Raw genomic sequence first — 25,261 nt, 5'->3', positions numbered from 1 at the left:
ACTGGTGTTTTGCTTGGATTAGTTAACACAACGTGGTTTTGCAGGTACTATTTAATGAAACTGACAGTTGAGAACTTGTGAGGTGGCTGTTTCTCAAACTAGACACTCTAATGTACTTGTCCTCTTGCTCAGTTGTGCACCGGGGCATCCCACTCCTCTTTCTATTCTGTTTAGAGCCAGTTTGCGCTGTTCTGCGAAGGGAGTAGTACACAGCATGGTACGAGATCTTAAGTTTCTTGGCAATTTATTGCATGGAATAGCCTACATTTCTCAGAACAAGTATAGACTGGCGAGTTTCAGAATTAAGTTATTTGTTTCTGGCCATTTTGAGCCTGTAATCGAACCCACAAATGCTGATGCTCCAGATACTCAACTAGTCTAAAGAAGGACAGTTTTAATGCTTCTTTAATCAAAACAACAGTTTTCAGCTGTGCTAACATAATTGCAAAATTGTTTTCTAATGAGCAATTAGCCTTTTAAAATGATAAACTTGGATTAGTTAACACAACGTGCCATTGGAACACAGGCGTGATGGTTGCTGATAATGAGCCTCTACGCCTATGTAGATATTCCATAGAAAATCTGCAGTTTCCAGCTACAATAGTCATTTACAACATTAACAATGTCTACACTGTATTTCTGATCAATTTGATGTTGTTTTAATGGACAAAAAATGAGCTTTTCTTTCAAAAACAAGGACATTTCTAAGTGACCGTAAACTTTTGAACGGTAGTGTATATACAGTGCATTCGGTAATCAGACCCCTTGACTTTTAATGACATTTAATTACGTTGCAGCCTTGTTCTAAAATGGATTCAATTGTTTTTTTCTTCAATCTACACACAATACCCCATAGTGACAAAGGAAAAAAATGAATATTTGCAAGTAAAGAAAAAAATCACATTTACATAAGTATTCAGACCCTTTTATTACTTGGTTGAAGCACTTTGGCAGCGATATCAGCCTTTAGTCGTATTTGGGGAGTTTCCCCCCCCCATTCTTCTCTGCAGATCCTCTCAAGCTATGTCAGGTTGGATAGGGAGCATCTGGTCTCTGGCTGGGCCACTGAAGGACATTCAGAGTCTTGTCCCGAAGCCACTTCTGCGTTGTTTTGGCTATGTGCTTATTGGAAGGTGAACCTTCTACCTAGTCTGAGGTCCTGAGCACTCTGGAACAGGTTTTCATCTCTCTTTACTTTGCTCTGTTCATCTTTCCCTCAATCCTGCCTAGTCTCCCAGTCCCTACCACTGAAAAACATCCCCACAGCATGATACTACCACCACCATGCTTCACCATAGGGATGGTGCCAGGTTTCCTCCAGGCATGACACTTGGCATTCAGACCAAAGAGTTTCATCTTGGCTTCATTAGACCAGAGAATCTTGTTTCTCATGGTCTGAGATTCTTTAGGTGCCTTTTGGCAAACCCCAAGCAGGCTGCCATGTGCCTTTTACTGAGGTGTGGCTTACTAATGGAGGCCACGGTGTTCTTGGGGACCTTAGATGCAGCAGAAATTTTTGGAACCCCTCCCCAGATCGGTGCCTCGGCACAATCCTGTCTCAGAGCTCTGTGGACAATTCCTTTGACCTGATGGCTTGGTTTTTGCTCTGACATGGACATTATACACACAGGTGTGTGCCTTTCCAAATCATATCCAATCATCTACTAGCCCCGGCCCACTAGCTTTCCTGAACGCTGTGTCCCCTGCTCGCCTAGCGTAGTAGTGACTACCGAACGGCACCCTGACTCACCTATTGCTGTTCTTTTGACCCTATGATCACTCGGCTACACAACTGATGCCCCCTGGACTGCTTCAATAACACGGTACCTCATTTGGTTTACCTGTCGGCCCCAGCCTCAAACTCAGGTCCTCTATGTACCTAACTAACCCGCTCTGCCCATTCATCGCCATTTACCCGTTGTTGTCTTAGCTCACCTGATCAACACCTGTGATTGCTTTATACCTCTCTCTAATGTCAATATGCCTAGAGCCCTCAGTCCAGCTCAAAATGCCTTAGATAGTTATTTTGTCCCACCCCACACACATGCCACCTCACCTGGCTTAACTGATTCCTCCAGAGACGAAACCACTCTCATCGACACGCAACACCTAGGTTTACCTCGACTGTACTCCCATCCTACCATACCCTTGTCTGTACATTATGCCCTGACTCTACTCTACCACGCCCAGAAATCTGCTCCTTTTATTCTCTGTCCCCAACGCACTAGACGACCAGTTCTTATAGCTTTTAGCCGTACCCTTCTCCTACTTCTCCTCTGTTCCTCCGGTGATGTAGAGGTTAACCCAGGCGCTATCATTTGTTGATTTCTGTAACCGTTTCATGCATGCTAACATCAGAAGCCTCCTCCCTAAGTTTGTTTTATTCACTGCTTTAGCACACTCTGCCAACCCTGATGTCCTAGCCGTGTCTGAATCCTGGCTTAGGAAGGCCACAAAAATTCTGAAATTTCCATCCCCAACTATAACATTTTCCAAGAAGAGAACTGCCAAAGGGGGTGGAGTTGCAATCTACTGCAGAGATCGGCATCTTTCTTTGTTTTTCAGAGTCAGTAGAAAGGCCTCTTTAGTGTCCTAAGTTTTCATAACTGACCTTAATTGCCTACCGTCTGTAAGCTGTTAGTGTCTTAACAACCGTTCCACAGGTGCATGTTCATTAATTGTTTATGGTTCATTGAACAAGCATGGGAAACAGTGTTTAAACCCTACAATGAAGATCTGTGAAGTTATTTGGATTTGTACTTATTATCTTTGGAAGACAGGGTCCTGAAAAATTGGCGTTTCATTTTTTGCTGAGTTCATATACACATACACACACTGTATATACAGTGCCAGTCCAAGTTTGGACACACCTACTCAATGGGTTTTTCTTTATTTCTACATTGTAGAATAATAGTGAAAACATCAACTATGAAATAACACATGGAATCATGTAGAAACCAAAAGTGTTGAAAAAATCAAAATATGTAATTTGAGATTCTTCAAAGTAGCCACCCTTTGCCTCGATGAAAGCTTTGCACACCCTCAGCTTCATGAGGTAGTCACCTGGAATGCATTTCAATTAACAGGTGTGCCTTGTTAAAACTAATTTGTGGAGTTTCTTTCCTTCTTAATACATTTAAGCCAATTAGTTGTGTTGTGACAAGGTAGGGGTGGTATTCAGAAGATGGCCCTATTTGGTAAAATACCAAGTCCATACTACGGCAAGAACAGCTCAAATAAGCAAAGACAAATGACAGTCCATCATTACTCTAAGACATTAAGGTCAGTCAATCCGGAAAATGTAGAGAACTTTGAATGTTTCTTCAAGTGCAGTCGCAATTTGATGTGAATTGTAAAATCCACTTCAAATCAGTGTAGACGAAGGGGAGAAGACATGTTAAAGGATTTTTAAGCCTTGAGACATGGATTGTGTATGTGTGCCATTCAGAGGGTGAATGGGCCAGACAAAAGATTTAAGTGCCTTTGAACAGGGTACTGGTTTGAGTGTCAGGAACTGCAATGCCGCTAGGTTTTTCCACGTTCAACAGTTTCCCGTGTGTATCAAGAATGGTCCACCACCCAAAGGCCATCAAGCCAACTTTACACAACTCTAGGAAGCATTGGAATCAACTTGGGCCAGCATCCCAGCGGAACGCTTGACACCTTGTAGAGTCCATGTCCCGACGAACTGAGGCTGTTCTGAAGGCAAAAAAGGGTGCAACTTCATTTTTAAAGTGTTCCTAATGTTTTGTTCACTCAGTGTAAGCGACAAATATAATATTGACCAACCCATTGGGAATCTCACCTCACCCCAGATGCCATGTCTTGAAATTTGGAGGTGGATTAAAACTAAACTTGCATTGTAAAACTTCTGACAGCCAGCTTTCTAACTCTGCCCATAACTTTAGGACTTCGAGAAGGCATGAATTGAGTCATTGTTAGTTTTACACTTAAGACATGAATGACTCTGCCGTTGTGCTGTAGAATTTGTGAATTTTGTCTCTTGTATAATACATTCTATACAGTAGTTTATACTGGATTAAGCATAGATTTTGTTAACTGTAATGTCATTTGTTATCTTCCAACACTCCATTTTGTGCCAAATATCAGTTATTTTTGTTATGCCTACTCCCACTCCCTCTCTCCAGCGAGTGATGTCGCCGGTCTACTAACCACCGGCACTAAATCTCATTTTATTGGTCACATACGTGTTTAGCAGATGTTATTGGGGTGTAGCGAAATGCTTTTGTTTCTAGCTCCAACTGTGCAGTAATATCTAACAGTTGGAGTCAGGACATGTAGGTTGAAATATCAAAACAAACTCTGAACCAATTATTTTAATTTGGGGACAGGTCGAAAAGCATTAAACATTTATGGCAATGTAACTAGCTAACTTGCTGTCGCTAGCTAATTTGTTCTGGGATATAAACATTGGGTTGTTATTTTACCTGAAATGCACAAGGTCCTCTACTCCAACAATTAATCCACAAATAAAACGGTCAACCGAGTTCGTTTCTAGTAATCTCTCCTCCTTCAGGCTTCTTCTTCGGACATTATATGGCGGTTGGCAACCAACTTTAAAGTGCATTACCACAACCGACTGGAGTGTAGACCTCAGTTCATCTTTCAATCACCCACGTGGGTACATGCTCATAAAAATCAATGAGGAGATGGGAGAGGCAGGACTTGCAGTGTGTCGAGCATCACAAATAGAACCAAGTTCTATTTTAGCGCCTGACTACGCAGACACTCACGAGCAGTGTGGGTGCAATGATTGAATAACGTGTGCATTTATTTTGCAGCGCACGTAACACGTCTGGTCAGCATGTATCAATTAAGCACACCTGCTCCCCATCATTACACACACCTGGACTTCATCACCTTGATTACCTCCCTTTATTTAGCCCTCAGTAGCCTCAGTCATCAGCAGTAATGGTTTGTTTTCATGTTCAGTATAGATCCCCTGTTATGTTAATTTGCCTGTCATTATTGTTAATAAACTCACCTTCTGCATCTGTGTCTACGTGACACTTATGTAAGTCTTGGTTCCAATAGTTTATATTTTTCGGCCACATTATTTGAGAATACTTTATACACTGAAAATAAATATTAAAATTATAAATATGCATATATTTGAACCCAAATGTGTTTACAATATTTACACCACACTTGATAAATTACCACAATAACAAAAAAAGCTTGTTGAAAATGTTTACTTTTTTTATTTGACTTATTCAAATTCAGTTCATTTCAGAAGGACATGGGAGGCATCTGATTACACAAAAACACTCCATCACAGTACTGACAGACAGACATGCTCTTTCTGGGAGAGCAGAGCATGTCTGTCTGTGTCAGGGAAGACTGATGGTTAAGGTCATTTATGTTTCTGTTAGTGCTGAGCGATTAATCGTAGTGTCATTTTTTTGCCCAACACGCCGTTTCTATGGAAATAAATCAAATAATTCACAAGAAAAATCAAGTCAAGGACTATGTGGAACGCTGTGCTGAAGGGTGTTGTAGTTTTCATTAAGCAAATATTCAACATAGTTTAGTGCAGAAAATTGGTATTTAACTATAATGATCATAATCCATTGCGCCTGTTCTTTCTGGCTTGGACAGAGATGGATACACTTACGCCTGCTACGTTAGGTTAGATACGCATAGACTGGATGAAAAAGGAATGTACACAACATGAGTGGTGTCTATTCATGGATGCCAAGGGAAGCTAGGCTTCCCCCAAAAATGGAAAAATATAAAAATCTGTTTAATTTTCCTTAAATTCGCAAGAGGCTCTCTGTCTCTATAGCCCATCTATCAGATGCTGTCTGGTCAAAAAGAGTATGATATAGTTGCCACCCGTAGCATTGAATGCAAGGGAAGCCAGCGAACATATGCCCTCCCCAATATAAAATATTGCCAATCAGCATTAATCTAAACTGTGAATGGTCCTGGCGCACCAAAAAAAAAAGGGTAACGGGAAGCCAGTTTGGATTTGGCTTCACACCACATCAAGCCAAACGTCATTGGCAGAAAAAAACTTGAATTGTTGTCCTCCGGTGGTTAGTCATCTAAAACAGCCATGGATGGCAATAGGGATTTGGACTTGTGATTTTACTTAATTCTCTGTACTGGCCAATTTTTTTTATCTAACTAGGCAAGTCAGTTAAAAACATTCTTATTTGATTATAACGGTGATTCTGATCCAACCATGAATTAATATATTGTGCCCCTGGCCTGATGTTAACTAGCTGGCTCATTGTTGCCCATGAAAGGAAGTTAGGCTAGCGAGCAAGCATTTTAGCCAGTTAGCCTTGGACAGCAAAAACTACAAATATGTACTGTATATGACAGAGTCATAGACTGTTTCGGCAACATGAGAGGATGGAATTGGCGTTTCTATACAAGTTAAGCGAGTCCACATTTTTCTACTTGCAAGCACGCCGCACACACAGAAATTAGTACCATGGACAGCCACATCATATTTAGCTTATGTTGATTGGACTAAATAGTTTTTGGTATCTTTTAGTTGTCACTGTATTAGACTAAGCAGAGGTGATTTGATGATGTTGAAATGGTGCTGGAATAGTGGAGGCTCCTGTTTTCTTTGCGACTTGCAGTTGGTAACTCTCTGGTGTCCTAAATCAATAGTTGTTTAGTAGTCCGAAAATATCGCTAACATTAACGTGCTTGATTATGCGGAAGGTCATGTAACTGTTTGTTAAATGCAATATGCTTTGTGGACTCCACCGGACAGATGTTGCTCTGGTTTTGTGACGAAACAAAGGTGTGGTTGAATTTATTATGCCACTGTGTCTTCTTATTGTCTTGGCATTTAGGCCTATATATCACGGTGTCAAGGCATGTGAACTAACAGGTTATAGAGCAAACAACGCAATTATCACAACATATTAGGTTATAATTTGGATTTTCTTTCCCTGGCTGGCTTGGCTTCCCCAGTGATTTTACCCATATACCGCTACTGCACAACAATGAGAGAGAGACCGTTTGGGAAAGTATGCCTCATGTACTTTGAATAACTAGTCAAATGATTACATCAGACAGCTCTGCATGCTTAGTCCGGTTAGCTAAATAGGAGAAGTAATACATGATGACTTTAAGGAATGAAAAATAAAGTAATCAAATAAAAAGTAAGTAATATACACAACTGAAATATTATTTCATAGTAATTTCCTGTTTTTCTTTTGATGTCAACCGAATGTGGACCTGAAAGAGACCATTGGAGTATTTTTAGTTTGGCAATTGAATGTTCACTATTTTTGGCTTTGGAATTTCCATTAAAAAGCTATAAAATCATTTTAATGTCATTATTTCATAATGCATTTCATGTTTTAAAAAATTATCTAAACCGATTTTCATAATCGATCCGAAACTACCTTCAAAAAGAACTAATCGCCCAGCACTTGTGTGAGTGTGTAATAATTGTGGATGCTAATATTTTTCCTATTTCACACATGTACACGTGTGTATTAATACACATGTGAATTAGAAACACATTTTTGCATATCCCAACTCCCTGAGATACACTAGGAGAGTGGGATCACGGCCAGGATCTGCAATTATCAACAGCGACCCTGGAGCAATTAGTGTTAAGTGCCTTGCTCAAAGGCACAGACAGATTTGGGGTTGGCAAGTAGTTGTTTGTGCTTGCATGTGCGTATGCTTGAGGAACACAAGTCTGCAGCCCACTACTGTGTTCTCTTCCTTAGAACAGGCGCTTCTCATAACTGTGAGAGAGAGAGGTTTAACAGATTAATGGATCACATTACAAATGACCAACATGTTGCATCAGGCCGAGATCAGATACTGTAGAGACATATAGGCAGGTTGAAGTGAGATTAGTTTTGAAAGGGGAACCATTCTAAATCTAGGGGCTTGTATGTGGTACGTGGAACTGAGATGTTCAGAAGATAATATATTGTAATGTTAGCCTCTATGACAGCGCTGCACTATGGGCAAGCCAACACTGCCAAGCTAGAGCACATCAGTAAGTACCTGTGCAGGCTGTGGACCTCTCCCTCCATCTGGGCCGATGTCGTCCTCTTCTCAAACTTCAGATCCCCAGAATACATCATGGCTCTGCAAGGGGAAGACAAATAGTGTTACACAGAGCCCCGAGCTTACACACACAGCCTTCGAACAGATGGTGTTATCAAAGTAGGCTCACTCTGATTTACATTCAAATGTGTACCTGAGCTGGGTGAGGCTCTTGGATCCGATGTCTTGACAGGAGTGCTGGATCCCAGCCAGCAGGTAGGGAATAAACTTATGTATGGAGCCCTTGTCCTGGACTGCCCCCGACACACCCTGGGCCACCTTAGTCTTGTCACACTCACTGGAGAGAGGGAGGAGGAGACGGGTAAGCTACGGTGCCTTCAGAAAGTATCCATACCCCTTGACTTATTCCACATTTTGTTGTGTTACAGCCTGAATTCTAAATATACCCAATAATGAAAGTGAAAAAATGTGTATTGAAAATAAAATACAGAAATATCTAATTTACATAAGTATTCACAGCCCTGAGTCAATACTTTGAAGAAGCACCTTTGGCAACGATTACAACCATCAGTCTTTCTGGGTAAGTCTCTAAGAGCTTTCCACACCTGGATTGTGCAACATTTTCCCATTTTTATTTTCAAACTTCTTCAAGCTCTGTTAAATTGGTTGTTAATCATTGCTAGACAACCATTTTCAGGTCTTGCCAAAGATTTCAAGTAGATTTATGTAAAAACTGTAACTAGGCCACTCTGGAACATTGTCTTTTTGGTAACAACTCCAGTGTAGATTTGGCATTGCATTTTAGGTTATTGTCAAATCAAAGTTTGTCACGTGCGCCGAATACAACAGGTGTACAGTCGTGGCCAAAAGTTTTGAGAATGACACGAATATTAATTTTCAAAGAGTCTGCCTCAGTTTGTATGATGGCAATTTGCATATACTCCAGAATGTTATGAAGAGTGATCAGATGAATTGCAATTAATTGCAAAGTCCCTCTTTGCCATGCAAATGAACTGAATCCCCCCAAAACATTTCCACTGCATTTCAGCCCTGCCACAAAAGGACCAGCTGACATCATGTCAGTGATTCTCTAGTTATCACAGGTGTGAGTGCTGCTGTGCGTTTTGTTGCCAACCTTACTTTGCTACCTGACAACTTTACGGTTTTTACTTTTTAAGTTACCGTTTATGTTTTTCCCCTCACTCAACTTTCTTTCATTCAACTTTTTCACTCCGGACATTTTATCTGGACATGATTCGTCAGGACTTCAACAGCCGAAGCTAAGTAGTAACATTAACATGATGCCTTCTAATTGCAGTCGCTGTACTCATAATATACAGGAGAACGAGCGCCTTATGGCGAGGATAGCTGTGCTGCAAGCCCAGCTTCAGACGCAATGGTTAGGCAAGAGTAATTTCAGTGTAGGAAAGGATGAAACAGCGTCTGTGCCACCACTAAGTACAGATAGTAACGTTAGTATAAATCCCCCCGTACTATCCCCGCAGCAGGAAAACTCTCATGGCTTCTGGAGGGAAATGCTGGATGAATGCTCAACCGGTGTCGCTCATTCAGCTGACAAACATTCAACCGGTTCTCCCATTAAGCAGCGAGTCGGAGTCAGAGGCCAAGCCTTCTCTTGTCTCTACTCCGCCTGTTACGGGGTCTGAGACGCCGAAGCCTCCCACAATTAGCTCTGACAAATTGAAAACCCTAGACTCCATTACCCGCAGTATTAGACTTAAAACGAATCATCCAGCGATCATACACTGTTTACCAGGGGGCAGGGCTACCGACGTTAAGGCTAATCTGAAGATGGTGCTGGCTAAAGCTAAAACTGGCGAGTGTAGAGTATAGAGATATTGTTATCCACGTCGGCACCAATGATGTTAGGATGAAACAGTCAGAGGGCACCAAGCGCAACATAGCTTCAGCGTGTAAATCCGCTAAAAAGATGTGTCGGCATCGAGTAATTGTCTCTGGCCCCCTCCCAGTTAGGGGGAGTGATGAGCTCTACAGCAGAGTCTCACAACTCAATCGCTGGTTAAACTGTTTTCTGCCCCTCCCAAAAGATACAATTTGTAGATAATTTGCCCTCTTTCTGGGACTCACCCACAAACAGGACCAAGCCTGGCCTGCTGAGGAGTGATGGACTCCATCCTAGCTGGAGGGGTGCTCTCATCTTATCTACCAACATAGACAGGGCTCTAACTCCCCTAGCTCCACAATGAAATAGGGTGCAGGTCAGGCAGCTGTTAGCCAGCCTGCCATTTTAGTGGAGTATGCCACTAGCACAGTCAGTGTAGTCAGCTCAGCTATCCCCATTGAGACCGTGTCTGTGCCTCGACCTAGGTTGGGCAAAACTAAACATGGCGGTGTTCGCCTTAGCAATCTCACTAGAATAAAGACTTCCTCCATTCCTACCATTATTGAAAGAGATCGTGATACCTCACATCTCAAAATGGGGCTACTAAATGTTAGATCCCTCACGTCAAAGGCAGTTATAGTCAATTAACTAATCACTGATCATAATTTTAATGTGATTGGCCTGACTGAAACATGGCTTTAACCTGATGAATTTACTGTGTTAAATGAGGCCTCACCTCCTGGTTACACTAGTGACCATATCCCCGTGCATCCCGCAAAGGTGGAGGTGTTGCTAACATTTACAATAGCAAATTTTAATTTACAAAAAAAAAGTTTAGTCTTTGGAGCTTCTAGTCATGAAATCTATGCAGCCTGCACAATCACTTTTTATAGCTACTGTTTACAGGCATCCTGGGCCATATACAGCATTCCTCACTGAGTTCCCTGAATTCCTATCGGACCTTGTAGTCATAGCAGATAATATTCACATGGAAAACTCCACAGACCCACTCCAAAAGGCTTTCGGAGCCATCATCGACTCAGTGGGTTTTGTCCAACATGTCTCTGGACCTACTCACTGCCACAGTCATACTCTGGACCTAGTTTTGTCCCATGGAATAAATGTTGTGGACTATCGGACCCCCATTTTATTACGTTTGCAATCGCAACAAATAATCTGCTCAGACCCCAACCAAGGAGCATCAAACGTCGTGCTATAAATTCTCAGACAACCCAAAGATTCCTTCCAGACTCCCTCTGCCTACCAAGGACGTCAGAGGACAAAAATCTGTTAACCACCTAACTGAGGAACTCAATTTAACCTTGCACAATACCCTAGATGCAGTTGCACCCCTAAAAACATTTGTCATAAGAACCTAGCTCCCTGGTATACAGAAAATACCTGAGCTCTGAAGCAAGCTTCCAGAAAATTGGAACTGAAATGGCGCCACACCAAACTGGAAAGACAGTACCAGGCAGTATCGAAGAGCTCTCACTGCTGCTCGATCATCCTATTTTTCCAACTTAACTGAGGAAAATAAAAGCTATCCCGAAATTTATTTTTGATACTGTCGCAAAGCTAACTAAAAAGCAGCATTCCCAAGAGAGGATCGCTTTCACTTCAGAAGTAATAAATTCATGAACTTCTTTGAGGAAAAGATCATGATCATTAGAAAGCAAATTACAGACTACTCTTTAAATCTGCGTATTCTTTCAAAGCTCATTTGTCCTGAGTCTGCACAACTCTGCCAGGACCTAGGGTCAAGGGAGACACTCAAGTGTTTTAGTACTATCTCTTGACACAGTGATGAAAATAATCATGGCCTCTAAACCTTCAAGCTGCATACTGGACCCTATTCCAACTAAACTACTGAAAGAGCTGCTTCCTGTGCTTGGCCCCTCCTATGTTGAACATAATAAACGTCTCTCTATCCACCGGGATGTGTACCAAACTCACTAAAAGTGGCAGTAATAAAGCCTCTCTTGAAAAAGCTAAACCTTCACCCAGAAAATATAAAAAACTAAATCGGCCTATATCGAATCTTCCATTCCTCTCTAAAACTTTAGAAAAAGCTGCAACTCACTGCCTTCCTGAAGACAAACAATGTATACAAAATGCTTCAGTCTGGTTTTAGACCCCATCATACCACTGAGACTGCACTTGTGAAGATGGTAAATTACCTTTTAATGGCCTCAGACAGAGGTTCTGCATCTGTCCTCGTGCTCCTAGACCTTAGTGCTGCTTTTGATACCATCGATCACCACATTCTTTTGAAGAGATTGGAAACCCAAATTGGTCTACACATACAAGTTCTGGCCTGGTTTAGATCTTATCTGTCCGAAAGATATCAGTTTGTCTCTGTGAATGGTTTGTCCTCTGAGAAATCAACTGTAAATTTCGGTGTTCCTCAAGGTTCCGTTTTAGGACCACTATTGTTTTTACTATATATTTTACCTCTTGGGGATGTCATTCGAAAACATTATGTTAACTTTCACTGCTATGCGGATGACACACAGCTGTACATTTCAATGAAACATGGTGACGCCCCAAAATTTCCCTCGCTAGAAGCCTGTGTTTCAGACATAAGGAAGTGGATGGCTGCAAACTTTCTACTTTTAAACTCGGACAAAACAGAGATGCTTGTTCTAGGTCCTAAGAAACAAAGAGATCTTCTGTTGAATCTGACAATGAATCTTAATGGTTGTATAGTCGTCTCAAATAAAACTGAAGGACCTCAGCGTTACTCTGGACCCTGATCTCTCTTTTGACGAACATAAAGACTATTTCAAGGACAGATTTTTTTCCATCTACGTAACACTGCAAAAATCTGAAACTTTCTGTCCAAAAATGATGCAGAAAAATTAATCCATGCTTTTGTTACTTCTAGGTTAGACTACTGCAATGCTCTACTTTCCGGCTACCCGGATAAAGCACTAAATAAACTTCAGTTAGTGCTAAATACGGCTGCTAGAATCTTGACGAGAACCAAAAAATTTGATCATATTACTCCAGTGCTAGCCTCCCTACACTGGCTTCCTGTTAAGGCAAGGGCTGATTTCAAGGTTTTACTGCTAACCTACAAAGCATTACATGGGCTTGCTCCTACCTATCTCTCTGATTTGGTCCTGCCGTACATACCTACACATACACTACGGTCACAAGACGCAGGCCTCCTAATTGTCCCTAGAATTTCTAAGCAAACAGCTGGAGGCAGGGCTTTATCCTATAGAGTTCTATTTTTATGGATTTGTCTGCCTACCCATGTGAGAGACGCAGACTCGGTCTCAACCTTTTAAGTCTTTACTGAAGACTCATCTCTTCAGTAGGTCATATGATTGAGTGTAGTCTGGCCCAGGAGTGTGAAGGTGAACGGAAAGGCTCTGGAGCAACGAACCGCCCTTGCTGTCTCTGCCTGGCCGGTTCCCCTCTTTCCACTGGGATTCTCTGCCTCTAACCCTATTACAGGGGCTGAGTCACTGGCTTACTGGTGCTCTTTCATGCCGTCCCTAGGAGGGGTGCGTCACTTGAGTGGGTTGAGTCACTGATGTGATCTTCCTGTTTGGGTTGGCGGGCGCCCTTTGGGTTGTTCCGTGGCGGAGATCTTTGTGGGCTAAACTCGGCCTGGTCTCAGGATGGTAAGTTGGTAGTTGAAGATATCCCTCTCGTGGTGTGGGGGCTGTGCTTTGGCAAAGTGGGTGGGGTTATATCCTTCCTGTTTGGCCCTGTCCGGGGGTATCATCGGATGGGGCCACAGTGTCTCCTGACCCCTCCTGTCTCAGCCTCCAGTATTTATGCTGCAGTAGTTTGTGTCGGGGGGCTAGGGTCAGTTTGCTATATCTCGAGTACTTCTCATGTCTTATCCGGTGTCCTGTGTGAATTTAAGTATGCTCTCTCTAATTCTCTCTCTCGGAGGACCTGAGCCCTAGGACCATGCCTCATGATGGCATGGTCCAGGCATGATGACTCCTTGCTGTCCCCAGTCCACCTGGCCGTGCTGCTGCTCCAGTTTCAACTGTTCTGCCTGCGGCTATGGAACCCTGACTTGTTCACCGGACCTGCTGTTTTCAACTCTCTTGAGACAGCAGGAGCGGTAGAGATACTCTCAATGATCGGCTGTGAAAAGCCAACTGACATTTACTCCTGAGGTGCTGACTTGTTGCACCCTCGACAACTACTGTGATTATTATTATTTGACCATGCTGGTCATTTATGAACATTTGAACATCTTGGCCATGTTCTGTTATAATCTCCACCCTGCACAGCCAGAAGAGGACTGGCCACCCCTCATAGCCTGGTTCCTCTAGGTTTTGGCCTTTCTAGGGAGTTTTTCCTAGCCACCATGCTTCTACACCTGCATTGCTTGCTGTTTGGGGTTTTAGGCTGGGTTTCTGTACAGCACTTTGATATCAGCTGATGTAAGAAGGGCTATATAAATACATTTGATTTTGATTTGACGAGGACATGGCTGGAGATCACACTGTCATGCTGATTGAGTTCAAATAACAGACTGGAAGCTTCAAAAGGAGGGTGGTGCTTGGAATCATTGTTCTTCCTCTGTCAATCATGGTTACCTGCAAGGAAACACCTGCAGTCATCATTGTTTTGCACAAAAAGGGCTTCACAGGCAAGGATATTGCTGCCAGTAAGATTGCACCTAAATCAACCATTTATCGGATCATCAAGAACTTCGAGAGCGGTTTAATTGTTGTGAAGAAGGCTTCAGGGCGCCAAAGAAAGTCCAGCAATCATCAGGACCGTCTCCTAAAGTTGATTCAGCTGCGGGATCGGGGCACCACCAGTACAGAGCTTGCTCAGGAATGGCAGCAGGCAGATGTGAGTGCATCTGCACGCACAGTGAGGCAAAGACTTTTGGAGGATGGCCTGGTGTCAAGAAGGGCAGCAAAGAAGCCACTTCTCTCCAGGAAAAACATCAGGGACAGACTGATATTCTGCAAAAGGTACAGGGATTGGACTGCTGAGGACGGGGGTAAAGTCATTTCCTCTGATGAATCCCCTTTCCGATTGTTTGGGGCATCCGGAAAAGACAAGGTGTGCGCTACCGTCAGTCCTGTGTCATGCCAACAGTAAAGCATCCTGAGACCATTAATGTGTGGGGTTGCTTCGCAGCCAAGGGGGTCGGCTCACTCACAATTTTTCGTAAGAACACAGCCATGAATAAAGAATGGTACCAACATATCCTCCAAGAGCAACTTCTCCAAACCATCAAGGAACAGTTTGGTGACAAACAATGCCCTTTCCAGCATGATGGAGCACCTTGCCATAAGGCAAAAGTGATAACTAAGTGGCTCAGGGAATAAAACAATATTTGATCCCAAAACAATATTTTGGGTCCATGGCCAGGAAACTCCCCAGACCTTAATCCCATTGAGAACTTGTGGTAAATCCTCAAGAGGCAGGTGGACAAACATAAACCCCCAAATTCTGACAAACTCCAAGCATTGATTATGGAAGAATGGGCTGCCATCAGTCAGGATGTGGCCCAGAAGTTAATTGACAGCATGCCAGGGCGGATTGCAGGGGTCTTGAAAAAAAAGGGTCAACACTGCAAATATTGACTCTTTGCATCAACTTCATATAATTGTCAATAAAAGCCTTTGACGCTTGTAATTGTACTTCAGTATTCCATAGTAACATCTGACAAAAAATATCTAAAGATACTAAAAATTAATATATGTGTAATTCACAAAACTTTTAGCCACGACTGTAGACCTTACAGTGAAATGTTACTTACAATCCATAACCAACAGTGCAATTAAGTAAAAAATAGGTATTAGGTAAAGAAATACAAAATAAAAACAGTAAAATGACAGTGAAAATAACAGTAGTGAGGCTATATACAGGTGGTACTGGTACAGAGTCAATGTGCGGGGACGCCGGTTAGTAGGGCTAATTGAGCTAATATGTACATGTAGGTATAGTTAAAGTGACTATGCATAGATAAGATAATAAACAGAGAGAAGCAGTGTAAAAGAGGGGTGAACAGACTGACGACGACACACACTGCAAATAGTCTGGGTAGCCATTTGATTACCTGTTCAGGACTCTTTTGGCTTGGGGGTAGAAGCCTTTTGGTCCTAAACTTGGCGCTCCGGTACCGCTTGCCATGCGGTAGCAAAGAGAACAGTCTAAGACTGGGATGGCTGGGGTCTTTGACTGCCTGGTGTAGAGGTCCTGGATGGCTGGAAGCTTTGCCCCAGTGATGTACTGGGCCGTACGCACTACCCTCTGTAGTGCCTTGCGGTCAGAGGTCGAGCAGTTGCAGCTGTAGAACCTTTTGAGGATCTCAGGACCCATGCCAAATCTTTTCAGTCTCCTGAGGGGGAATAGGTTTTGTTGTGCCCTCTTCACGACTGTCTTGGTGTGTTTGGACCATGTTAGTTTGTTGGTGATGTGGACACCAAGAAACTTGAAGCTCTCAACCTGCTCCACTACAACCCCGTCGATGACAATGAGGGCGTGCTTGGTTGTCCACAATCATCATCTTCTTCTGTCTTAAAGGAGAGATCTCATTTGCATCTCCTTTGTCCTGCTGAAATGTGAATGAATCTCCCAGTGTCTGTTGGAAAGCAGACTGAACCAGGTTTTTCCTCTACGATTTTGACTGTGCTTAGCTCCATTGCGTTTATTTATTTTGCCCAAAAATTGCCCCAGTCCTTAACGATTACAAGCATACCCATGACATGATGCAGACACCACTATGCTTGAAAATATGGAGTGTGGCACTCAGTGATGTATTGGATTTGCCCCAAACATAACACTTTGTATTCAGGACAAAAAGGTAATTGATTTGCCACATTTTTTTGCAGTATTACTTTAGTGCCTTGTTGCAAACAGGAAGCATGTTTTGAAAATATGTTTTATTATGTACAGGCTTCTTTTCACTCTGTCAGTTAAGTTAGTATTGTGGAGTAACTACAATGTTGTTGATCCGTCCTCAGTTTTCCCCCATTACAGCCATTAAACTAACTGTTAAAAGTCACTATTGGCCTCATGGTGAAATCCCTGGAGAGGTTCCTCTCCGGTAACTGAATTAGTAATGATGCCTGTATCCTTGTCGTGACTGGGTGTATTGATACACCATCCAAAGTGTAATTAATAACTTCACCATGCTCAAAGGGATATTCAATGTCTGCTTTTGTTTTTATCTACCAAAAGGTGCCCTTCTTTGCGAGGCATTGGAAAACTTCCCTGGTCTTTGTGGTTGAATCTGTGTTTCAAATTCACTGCTTGACTGAGGGACCTTACAGATAATTGTATGTGTGGGGTACAGAGATGAGGTAGTCATTAACAGAGGTTGAATACGTATTGACTCAAGACATTTCAGCTTAAAAAAAAAATTAAATGACATTTTGGGGTTATTGTGTGTAGGCCAGTGACCCAAAAAAACTCAATTGAATCTATTTTAAATTCAGGCTGTAACACAACAAAATGTGGAAAAAGTCAAGGGGTGTGAATACTTTCTGAAAGGCACTGTATATATATGTTGTTTGTCTTGATTGACTGTTTGCTTCAAAGCCAGTTACCCCTGTGTCGTATTCATTGATTATTGCACACTGTAGCAAAACGTTTTGCAACGGGAAACAAAAACAACGGTTCAGGTAGTGTCTTTTATTTAACTTTGTGCCTAATGAATACAACCCTGGAGACAATAAATGTGTATTAGTATCATGTGTTGGAACCGGTTCAAGGAACAGAACTGAAAACTGTAAAATAACAAACATTTTTTGAGGAACAGAAGCAAGAACGAAAGTGATCTATACTGTTCCGGAACTGAACCGTTATTTTAAAAGCATGGGAACCCTTATTTTATGTTCCGGGCATTTTTTCCCATTCCCACCAACAACAAAAAAAAAAAACGCAACAAAGCGCCTATGCAAAACCCCCACTTTGTCACTCAAATTCCAGTGTCGGCCTGCCTGCCAGCTGAACATCTTTGCCAGTGTGTGTGTGCAGGCTACCTGCCCGTCCTCCTCCCTCAGAAGCATAGTCTACAGTAGATACTGACGTCACAAGCTAGTTTTGGTCTAGCTCGCAAACTCTAGGCGGCATTATGCGTAATGTAATGGGACTGAGAGTCATGGTCAAGAGCTAGCTCTGGTCCAACGTTAGTTAAGCCAACTCTCTGAAGTTCAAAGACATTCAAAGTTCCTTCATAGATTCCGCTCCTCCGTAGGTATAATTCTGTGGGCCTAATTCAGCATGTCATAACAACCCAGCGCTTCATAAACAGTTACTTTTTTTTTGGTTCGAACCGGTTCAGAACTATATTTTTCTGGTCGGAATGAACAAATGGTGGTTCTGTTCAGAATGAAACGATTGGCAAATTATTATATTAGTATTACTGCGCCTCAGTACCTGAAGTATCTGGTCTGGGAGCCCAGGTTCTTGTCCATGGCATCCAGTGAGCCCATGCCTCTGTACTTCTTCAGCCTGATGCCATCAGAGAAGAAGTATTCACCTGGAGCCTCAGTGGTGGCAGCCAGGAGAGAGCCCATCATCACTGGAGAGACCGAGGGGAGATAACCGTTAGATAATGTGAGTGTTAGCACTTCATCCACTGCTAATGGAATGTGTGTATGCTTGTGGTGTGTCTTTTGTAAAAGCCTTTCTCTGAGTGTGTACTTTTAGACCCCTCAACTCAACTCTGGACCTTGAAGCCAATTCCACTTCTTGTTTTCATTGTTCCCCTTTAAATCAGGGACTGATTTAGACGTGGGACACCAGGCAGGTGCAATTAATTATCAGGTAGAACAGAAAACCAGCAAGCTCCTACCTCGTAGGGTAAGAGTTGAATACCAGGTCTAAATCAGTCCCTGATTAAAGGGGAACAATGAAAACAAGCAGTGGAATTGGCTTCAAGGTCCAGAGTTGAGTTTGAAAGGACTATAATGAGAGTTTGTGTGTGTATGGATATTTAATTTAAGCCTGACTCACCTGTAGATGCCCCAAGTGCCAGGGCTTTGGCAATGTGCCCCACGGTCTGAATGCCCCCGTCGGCAACGACTGGCACCCCGAATCGACGGGCGTACTCCGACACCTTGTACACGGCGGTGGCCTGGGGACGCCCGCATGCCAACACTGAGAAAACAGGGGAACGAGGACAAAGAACACAAGTTGAATATCCAGCCAAGCCTGCACATGTAGACCAGGATTTCCCAAACTCAGTCCTGGGGCCCACGGTTTGGTTTTTGCCCTAGCACTACACAGCTGATTAAAATCATCAAAGCTTAATGAGATGGTCATTTGAATCAGCTGTGTAGTGCTAGGGCATAAAACCAAAACATGCACCCAGGGGACCCCAGGACCAAGTTTGGGAGCCCCTGCTGTAGGCCACCTATCAGAGACAGACTAGTGATTCTCACACACAGCAGACAGTCTGTCCTGGAATGTATTTGATGTAATTTCCTGGTTTATGAAGTTAAGTCAGCATTAATTCATATTTTTGTTGATTTGCTGTAGATTAAACATGGTTAAGTGGGCTATATTTTAATGAATGCTATTTTATCATGTGTTTACCTGATAAATCAAATCATTATCAAACTGATGGTGGGGCATGATGATGGGGCATGACAGGATTTCCAATTTGCAAACATAGACCAACCGCACACTATATTACATTATACAAAGTTGATGTTTATTTGGGAAAATAACATTCATAAAGAGAAAAGAGAAAATAAATCGAGTAAGTCTTAGGTGTTTTGAGTGGAGTTTGTTTCGTATGCAGGCTTTGTCCAACACTACATTTGAGAAGTAGATTGCTATAATTAAACGTGTTGTGTAACAGTTTCAATGAATCCTGTTGTGAGCAGTCAGTTTCAGAGAAATGTTTGATGAACTCTAAAATGAGTTCATTAGAATGTCAGAAGCCAACATCAAAGAAGTCGATAAAGTGGAAAATATTATTTTAGATTCATGTCCACTTCTTTTTCTGTGATTATTATGCATGAGCTTTGGAACAGCCTAACTGTTACAGGTATTTAATATATGAAATAATTACCTAAAAAAATACTCCATATCCAGACTTGCACTACCAGAAAGTTTTTGCAGTCGTGCATATTTTTCCACTCTTAAAATAATGATATTATGATCGAACACATTGTAAATCATATGTTAAGTCAATGACATATGTAAATGAGGTGTTAGAAACAATGACATAGGTCAATTAATTTAATGCGTTACAACAGCCAGTTTAATTCGGCGCTAAGGGCTCCCTCCCAACCCCTATACTTGGTCATAGGTTGGTGTACAACCAACAGGGTAAATGCAGTTAAATACAACTCATGGTGGAAAAAATACTATTTTTTTTCTTAACAGGGACAATGACCTTTTACAGTAAATTGACAGATGCAGAATGATGAAAATCTCTTTCATCTGTAGTAGGCCTATTGATATTGCTAAAGAAGTTACAACTTGTTTCAGATGAGGGAAGGTGAATGGCCTAACTGACAGACACCATCATGACAGACTGTCCATCGCATGCCTGTGCACTGCATTTAAGGATGCATCTCAAGTCCACTACTAAAACATACTTCATCATATGCATCCAAAACGTAGCGCATGTGTCGTAATGAGGGCATGTCGAGACAAGATGGGTGTGATGTCACACACTGTGATTGACAGATTAGTCAAGGACAAAAGGACAACCATCCAAAAACCCAAGGCCAGCTTGAATACTACTTGTACTGATGCAGAGCCGTTAGCAACCAATGCAGAGAGGCTGTGAAGGCGGGTGGGCGGGCACAGTGTGGTAGTAGAGCCAATGAGAGAGAGCCCTGCGTAGGGGGGTGGGGGACTTACTGCAGTATCCCGTAACAGTAGTTGGGGTTTTGGGGCTGTGGAGCTTTATACCAGGAGGAACACTGAGAGGCGCTAGAGACATACATTACAGGCAGTGTGAAACCAAGAGAAGAGAGGAGAAAAGAGAGGAGAGGTCCACACAATGAAACAAAGGTGATGAGAAAGAGAGGGATACAGAGAAAGAAAGAAGCGATAGATAGAAAATAAGAAACCCAAAACAGATCATGAAAGATGGAGAGAATAGCATGATGGAGAGAGAAGGGGAGGATGAGACAGAGAAACATAAAAGAGAGGGTAGGAACGATGAACAAGAAGAAAGTTGTGCGTGCTTTCTGAGGACCTGCCCCTTGAAAATCGATTGTTTGTCCGTTTTCAACGTTTTGCTCTGAAGTGGTTTGAGGATGTTGCATATGTTGCATGTTGCATTCATTCAGCAGGTGCTCTTATTCTGTTTAATTGCATGTATTAGAATGTAGCATGGCAGCACAATTTGATTCTGAAAAACCATTCAGCATTCTCTACAGCCAGTAGAGACACAGAGAGAAAAAAAAACTAGGACAAACACTTATGGATGGGACTCTTTGTACAGACTTCTACACTTGGCTAAGGGGCGATTTCAGTCGTTAGTGGGAAGGTGGTCAGATTGGAGACTCCCGATTGGGTTAGAGCTGTGGGTGGATGTAAGGGAGGGGAGCTAGGAAGGCCATTGGTGGGACTTACCTTCCTGTGTGATACAGATGGAGCCACTTCCCATGCCCACGCGCAGGCCGTCCACCCCGGCATCGATCAGGTTCTTGGCCTGGGCTGCAGTTACCACTGAGACAAGCAGGGGGAGACAGACCAACAATGTCAAGGGTGGTACATGGTGGAACCATTAAATGAGGGCAACTCTGAGAATGCAGCATTTCTATGTGTGTGTCCCAACACTCACCATTGCCTCCAATGACCTGAAGCTGTGGGTATTTCTCTTTGATGTACTTAATCATGTCGATTTGGAAGATCGAGTTCCCTTGAGAGGAGTCCTTAAAGAACGAGAGCAACATTAAAGAACAGATTGAAGAAGATAAAGTATCTATATGAGAAGAACAAAGAGACGGGGTAGGAGAACCAGTGACCCACCAGTACGACCACGTCTACTCCGCTCTGCACCAGCAGGTCCAGTCTGTACTTGTCATCGTTGTGCGTGCCGATGGCTGCCCCACACAGCAACTGTTTGCGGGAGTCTTTAGCGGCCAGGGGAAAGTCCCTGTTCTTCTTCAGATCTGTCCTGGCGATGATGGACACCAGGCAGCCCTCCTCGTTCACTATGGGCAGCTTACCTACACAGAGATGGACACCATTTAGAATGGGGAAATCTAATCACGAGGCACATACATTTGACATGTATAGGACTGTCCTTCCCTTTTCTCAGGTCCCGCCTCCTCACCTTTCTTACTCCTCTGCAGAATCTCATTGGCCTCTTTCAGTGTCACTCCAGCTGGAGCAATGACAAGGTCCTCCAGCTTTGTCATCACCTGTAGCGGGGAAGGAAAGGAGAAAACAAAGGAAGATGAGCATTTACCTTTGGACGGCAGTTAGAGTGGTAGGGAAGTAAACTAAATGCATATACACCGATTTAAAAATACTAACTCGAAGACCGAATAACATTCAACCATGATGTGTTAAGCCACACCCACCTCACTGAGAGGCAGGATGTGCTCCTCCTCCTTCAGGAAGTCAATGTCACGCGAGGAGATGATGCCGACGAGGTGGCCCCCCATGTGGCCGTTGTCTGTAATGGGGATGCCGCAGAAGCCGTGGCGTGCCTTGGCCTGGAACACGTCAGCCACACGGTCTGTAGGACTCATCACTACCGGGTCTGTGATGAAACCCTGCTCGTACCGCTGGGAGAGGGAAGGAGGCAGGCAGGAGGAGGGAGATGAGGGGGAAAAGAGGGAGGGCATGGAGGTGGAGAGAGGGGAATGAGGTAGCAGGAAGGATAATATAAATTGAGGGAAGAGGAAAAAAGTGAACAGGGAGAGGAGCGAGAGGGTAAGGATATCTATTACACTCTGCAAACCTACAGGGTATTGAAAAAGCAAGCCAGACAGAGCATGAGAATATAAAGAAAAAGATTGCCTGGCGGGAACACTACAGTGAAACGCTAGCAACTAGGTTGGCAGGAAGATCAAACCGAGAGAGCAGACGATAGGATGAGTAACAGAGACAAACATACAGACACACACATGTAACAGAAAACAAAGATGAAAGGAGATGGGAGTGAAAAAGAGAGAGCATGGCATAGGGGTCATTACCTTGACCTTGCGGACCTCGTTGGCCTGGAACTCTGGAGTGCAGTTGTGGTGGATGAAGCCTATTCCTCCTGTGAGCTTAAAGAAGGGACATCATATTTTTATGTGTGTGTGCACACGTGTAAGAATGTGTGTGAGAGAGAGAGAACGTGTGTCCTCAGACATTAACCCGAACTGAAGTTGCCTGTAAGGATTTATCCAGAACAAACTGTTCCAAGACTCGAGGAAATTCTGGCCTTTGTTTTACGATGAAGATTGTGATGTTTCCTCTGACATTTGCCTCTGGGGGGGGGGGGGGGTTCACAACTATCTTAGGTTACTATTTTAAGTGAAACAGATATGTGCAGCTGTTGTAGTCACTTCAAGTTACCCTGGCCTGGGAGAAAGTATAGGTTGTTTTCCAATAGCTGATAATATTTACATCAGAGGTTTTATAGGGTTGTGGCTTGTGGTCTCATGTGATTGTTCATTCACAACAAAGCGGTTTTTAATTCCTTTTTATAAAAATAAAAAAAATGGGGCTTAATATTGCGGAAAGATTGTTGCTTGCATCAATGTAATTGTCTGCATCATTTCCAATCCCCCATATATTTTTGGGGTAAAAATATATATATATATATATATATATATATATATATACAGAAGTCGAAGTTTACACACACCTTAGACAAATACATTTAAACTCAGTTTCACAATTCCTGACATTTAATCCAAGTAAAAAAATCCAATTTTTTGGTCAGTTAGGGTCACCACTTTATTTTAAGAATGTGAAATGTCAGAATAATAAGAGAGAGATTTATTTCAGCTTTTATTTCTTTCATCACATTCCCAGTGGGTCAGAAGTTTACATACGCTCGATTAGTATTTGGTAGCATTGCCTTTAAATTGTCAAACGTTTTGTGTAACCTTCCACAAGCATCCCACAATAAGTTGGGTGAATTTTGGTCCATTCCTCCATGACAGAGCTGTTGTAACTGAGTCAGGTTTGTAGGCCTCCTTGCTCGCACACACTTTTTCAGTTCTGCCCACAAATTTTCTATAGGATTGAGGTCAGGGCTTTGTGATGGCCACTCCAATACCTTGACTTTGTCTTTAAGCCATTTTGCCACAACTTTGGAAGTATGCTTGGGGTCATTGTCCATTTGGAAGACCCATTTGCGACCAAGCTTTAACTTCCTGACTGATGTCTTGAGATGTTGCTTCAATATATTCACATAATTTTCCTCCTCATGATGCCATCTATTTTGTGAAGTGTACCAGTCCCTCCTGTAGCAAAGCACCCCCACAACATGATGCTGCCACCCCTGTGCTTCACGGTTGGGATGGTGTTCTTCGGCTTAAAAGCATCCCCCCTTTTCCAAACATAACAATGGTCATTATGACCAAACAGTTCTATTTTTGTTTCATCAGACCAGAGGACATTACTCCAAAAAGTACGATCTTTGTCCCCATGTGTAGTTGCAAACCGTAGTCTGGCTTTTTATGGTGGTTTGGGAGCAGTGGCTTTTTCCTTGCTGGGCGGCCTTTCAGGTTATGTCGATATAGGACTCAATTTACTGTGGATATAGATACTTTTGTACCGGTTTCCTCCAGCATCTTCACAAGGTCCTTTACTGTTGTTCTGTGATTGATTTGCACTTTTCGCACCAAAGTACGTTCATCTCTAGGAGACAGTACGCGTCTCCTTCCTGAGTGGTATGACGGCTGCATGGTCCCATGGTGTTTATACTTATCTGTACAAACAATAGTACGCGTGGTACCTTCATGCGTTTGGAAATTGCTCCCAAGGATGAACCAGACTTATGGAGGTCTACAATGTTTTTTCTGAGGTCTTGGCTGATTTCTTTGGATTTTCCCATGATGTCAAGCAAAGAGGCACTGAGTTTGAAGGTAGGCCTTGAAATACATCCACAGGTACACCTCCACTTGGAAAATAAGTATTTGGTCAATAACAAAAGTTTATCTCAATGACAGAGGTCAAACGTTTTCTGTAAGTCTTCACAAGGTTTTCACACACGGTTGCTGGTATTTTGGCCCATTCCTCCATGCAGATCTCCTCTAGAGCAGTGATGTTTTGGGGCTGTTGCTGGGCAACACGGACTTTCAACTCCCTCCAAAGACTTTCTATGGGGTTGAGATCTGGAGACTGGCTAGGCCACTCCAGGACCTTGAAATGCTTCTTACGAAGCCACTTCTTCGTTGCCCGGGCGGTGTGTTTGGGATCATTGTCATGCTGAAAGACCCAGCCACGTTTCATCTTCAATGCCCTTGC

General features: G+C 42.8%; 1 protein-coding gene across 2 annotated transcripts in view; it reads right to left on the bottom strand.

The window, feature by feature from the left end:
* Positions 1-5,199: 5,199 nt before the first annotated feature.
* LOC139368721 (inosine-5'-monophosphate dehydrogenase 2-like) overlaps positions 5,200-25,261 on the bottom strand; it is a 29,453-nt gene continuing 9,391 nt past the window's right edge. Inside the window, exons 4-15 of one of the 2 annotated variants that reach the window (XM_071108009.1) lie at positions 22,993-23,067; positions 22,375-22,581; positions 22,125-22,212; positions 21,818-22,017; positions 21,630-21,720; positions 21,419-21,514; positions 20,699-20,770; positions 18,836-18,979; positions 18,257-18,401; positions 8,210-8,353; positions 8,014-8,097; positions 5,200-7,745 (exon numbers count right to left, since the gene is read on the bottom strand). In XM_071108009.1, the coding sequence (XP_070964110.1) occupies positions 7,724-7,745; positions 8,014-8,097; positions 8,210-8,353; positions 18,257-18,401; positions 18,836-18,979; positions 20,699-20,770; positions 21,419-21,514; positions 21,630-21,720; positions 21,818-22,017; positions 22,125-22,212; positions 22,375-22,581; positions 22,993-23,067 (1,368 nt within the window). In that variant the 3' untranslated portion in view covers positions 5,200-7,723. The remainder of the gene's footprint in view (positions 7,746-8,013; positions 8,098-8,209; positions 8,354-18,256; positions 18,402-18,835; positions 18,980-20,698; positions 20,771-21,418; positions 21,515-21,629; positions 21,721-21,817; positions 22,018-22,124; positions 22,213-22,374; positions 22,582-22,992; positions 23,068-25,261) is intronic. The other variant, XM_071108011.1, reaches the window with a different exon arrangement.

The sequence above is a fragment of the Oncorhynchus clarkii genome, chromosome 16, assembly GCF_045791955.1.
Source record: "Oncorhynchus clarkii lewisi isolate Uvic-CL-2024 chromosome 16, UVic_Ocla_1.0, whole genome shotgun sequence".
Taxonomy (NCBI): domain Eukaryota; kingdom Metazoa; phylum Chordata; class Actinopteri; order Salmoniformes; family Salmonidae; genus Oncorhynchus; species Oncorhynchus clarkii.
This window is presented reverse-complemented; position numbering and strand designations above follow the sequence as displayed.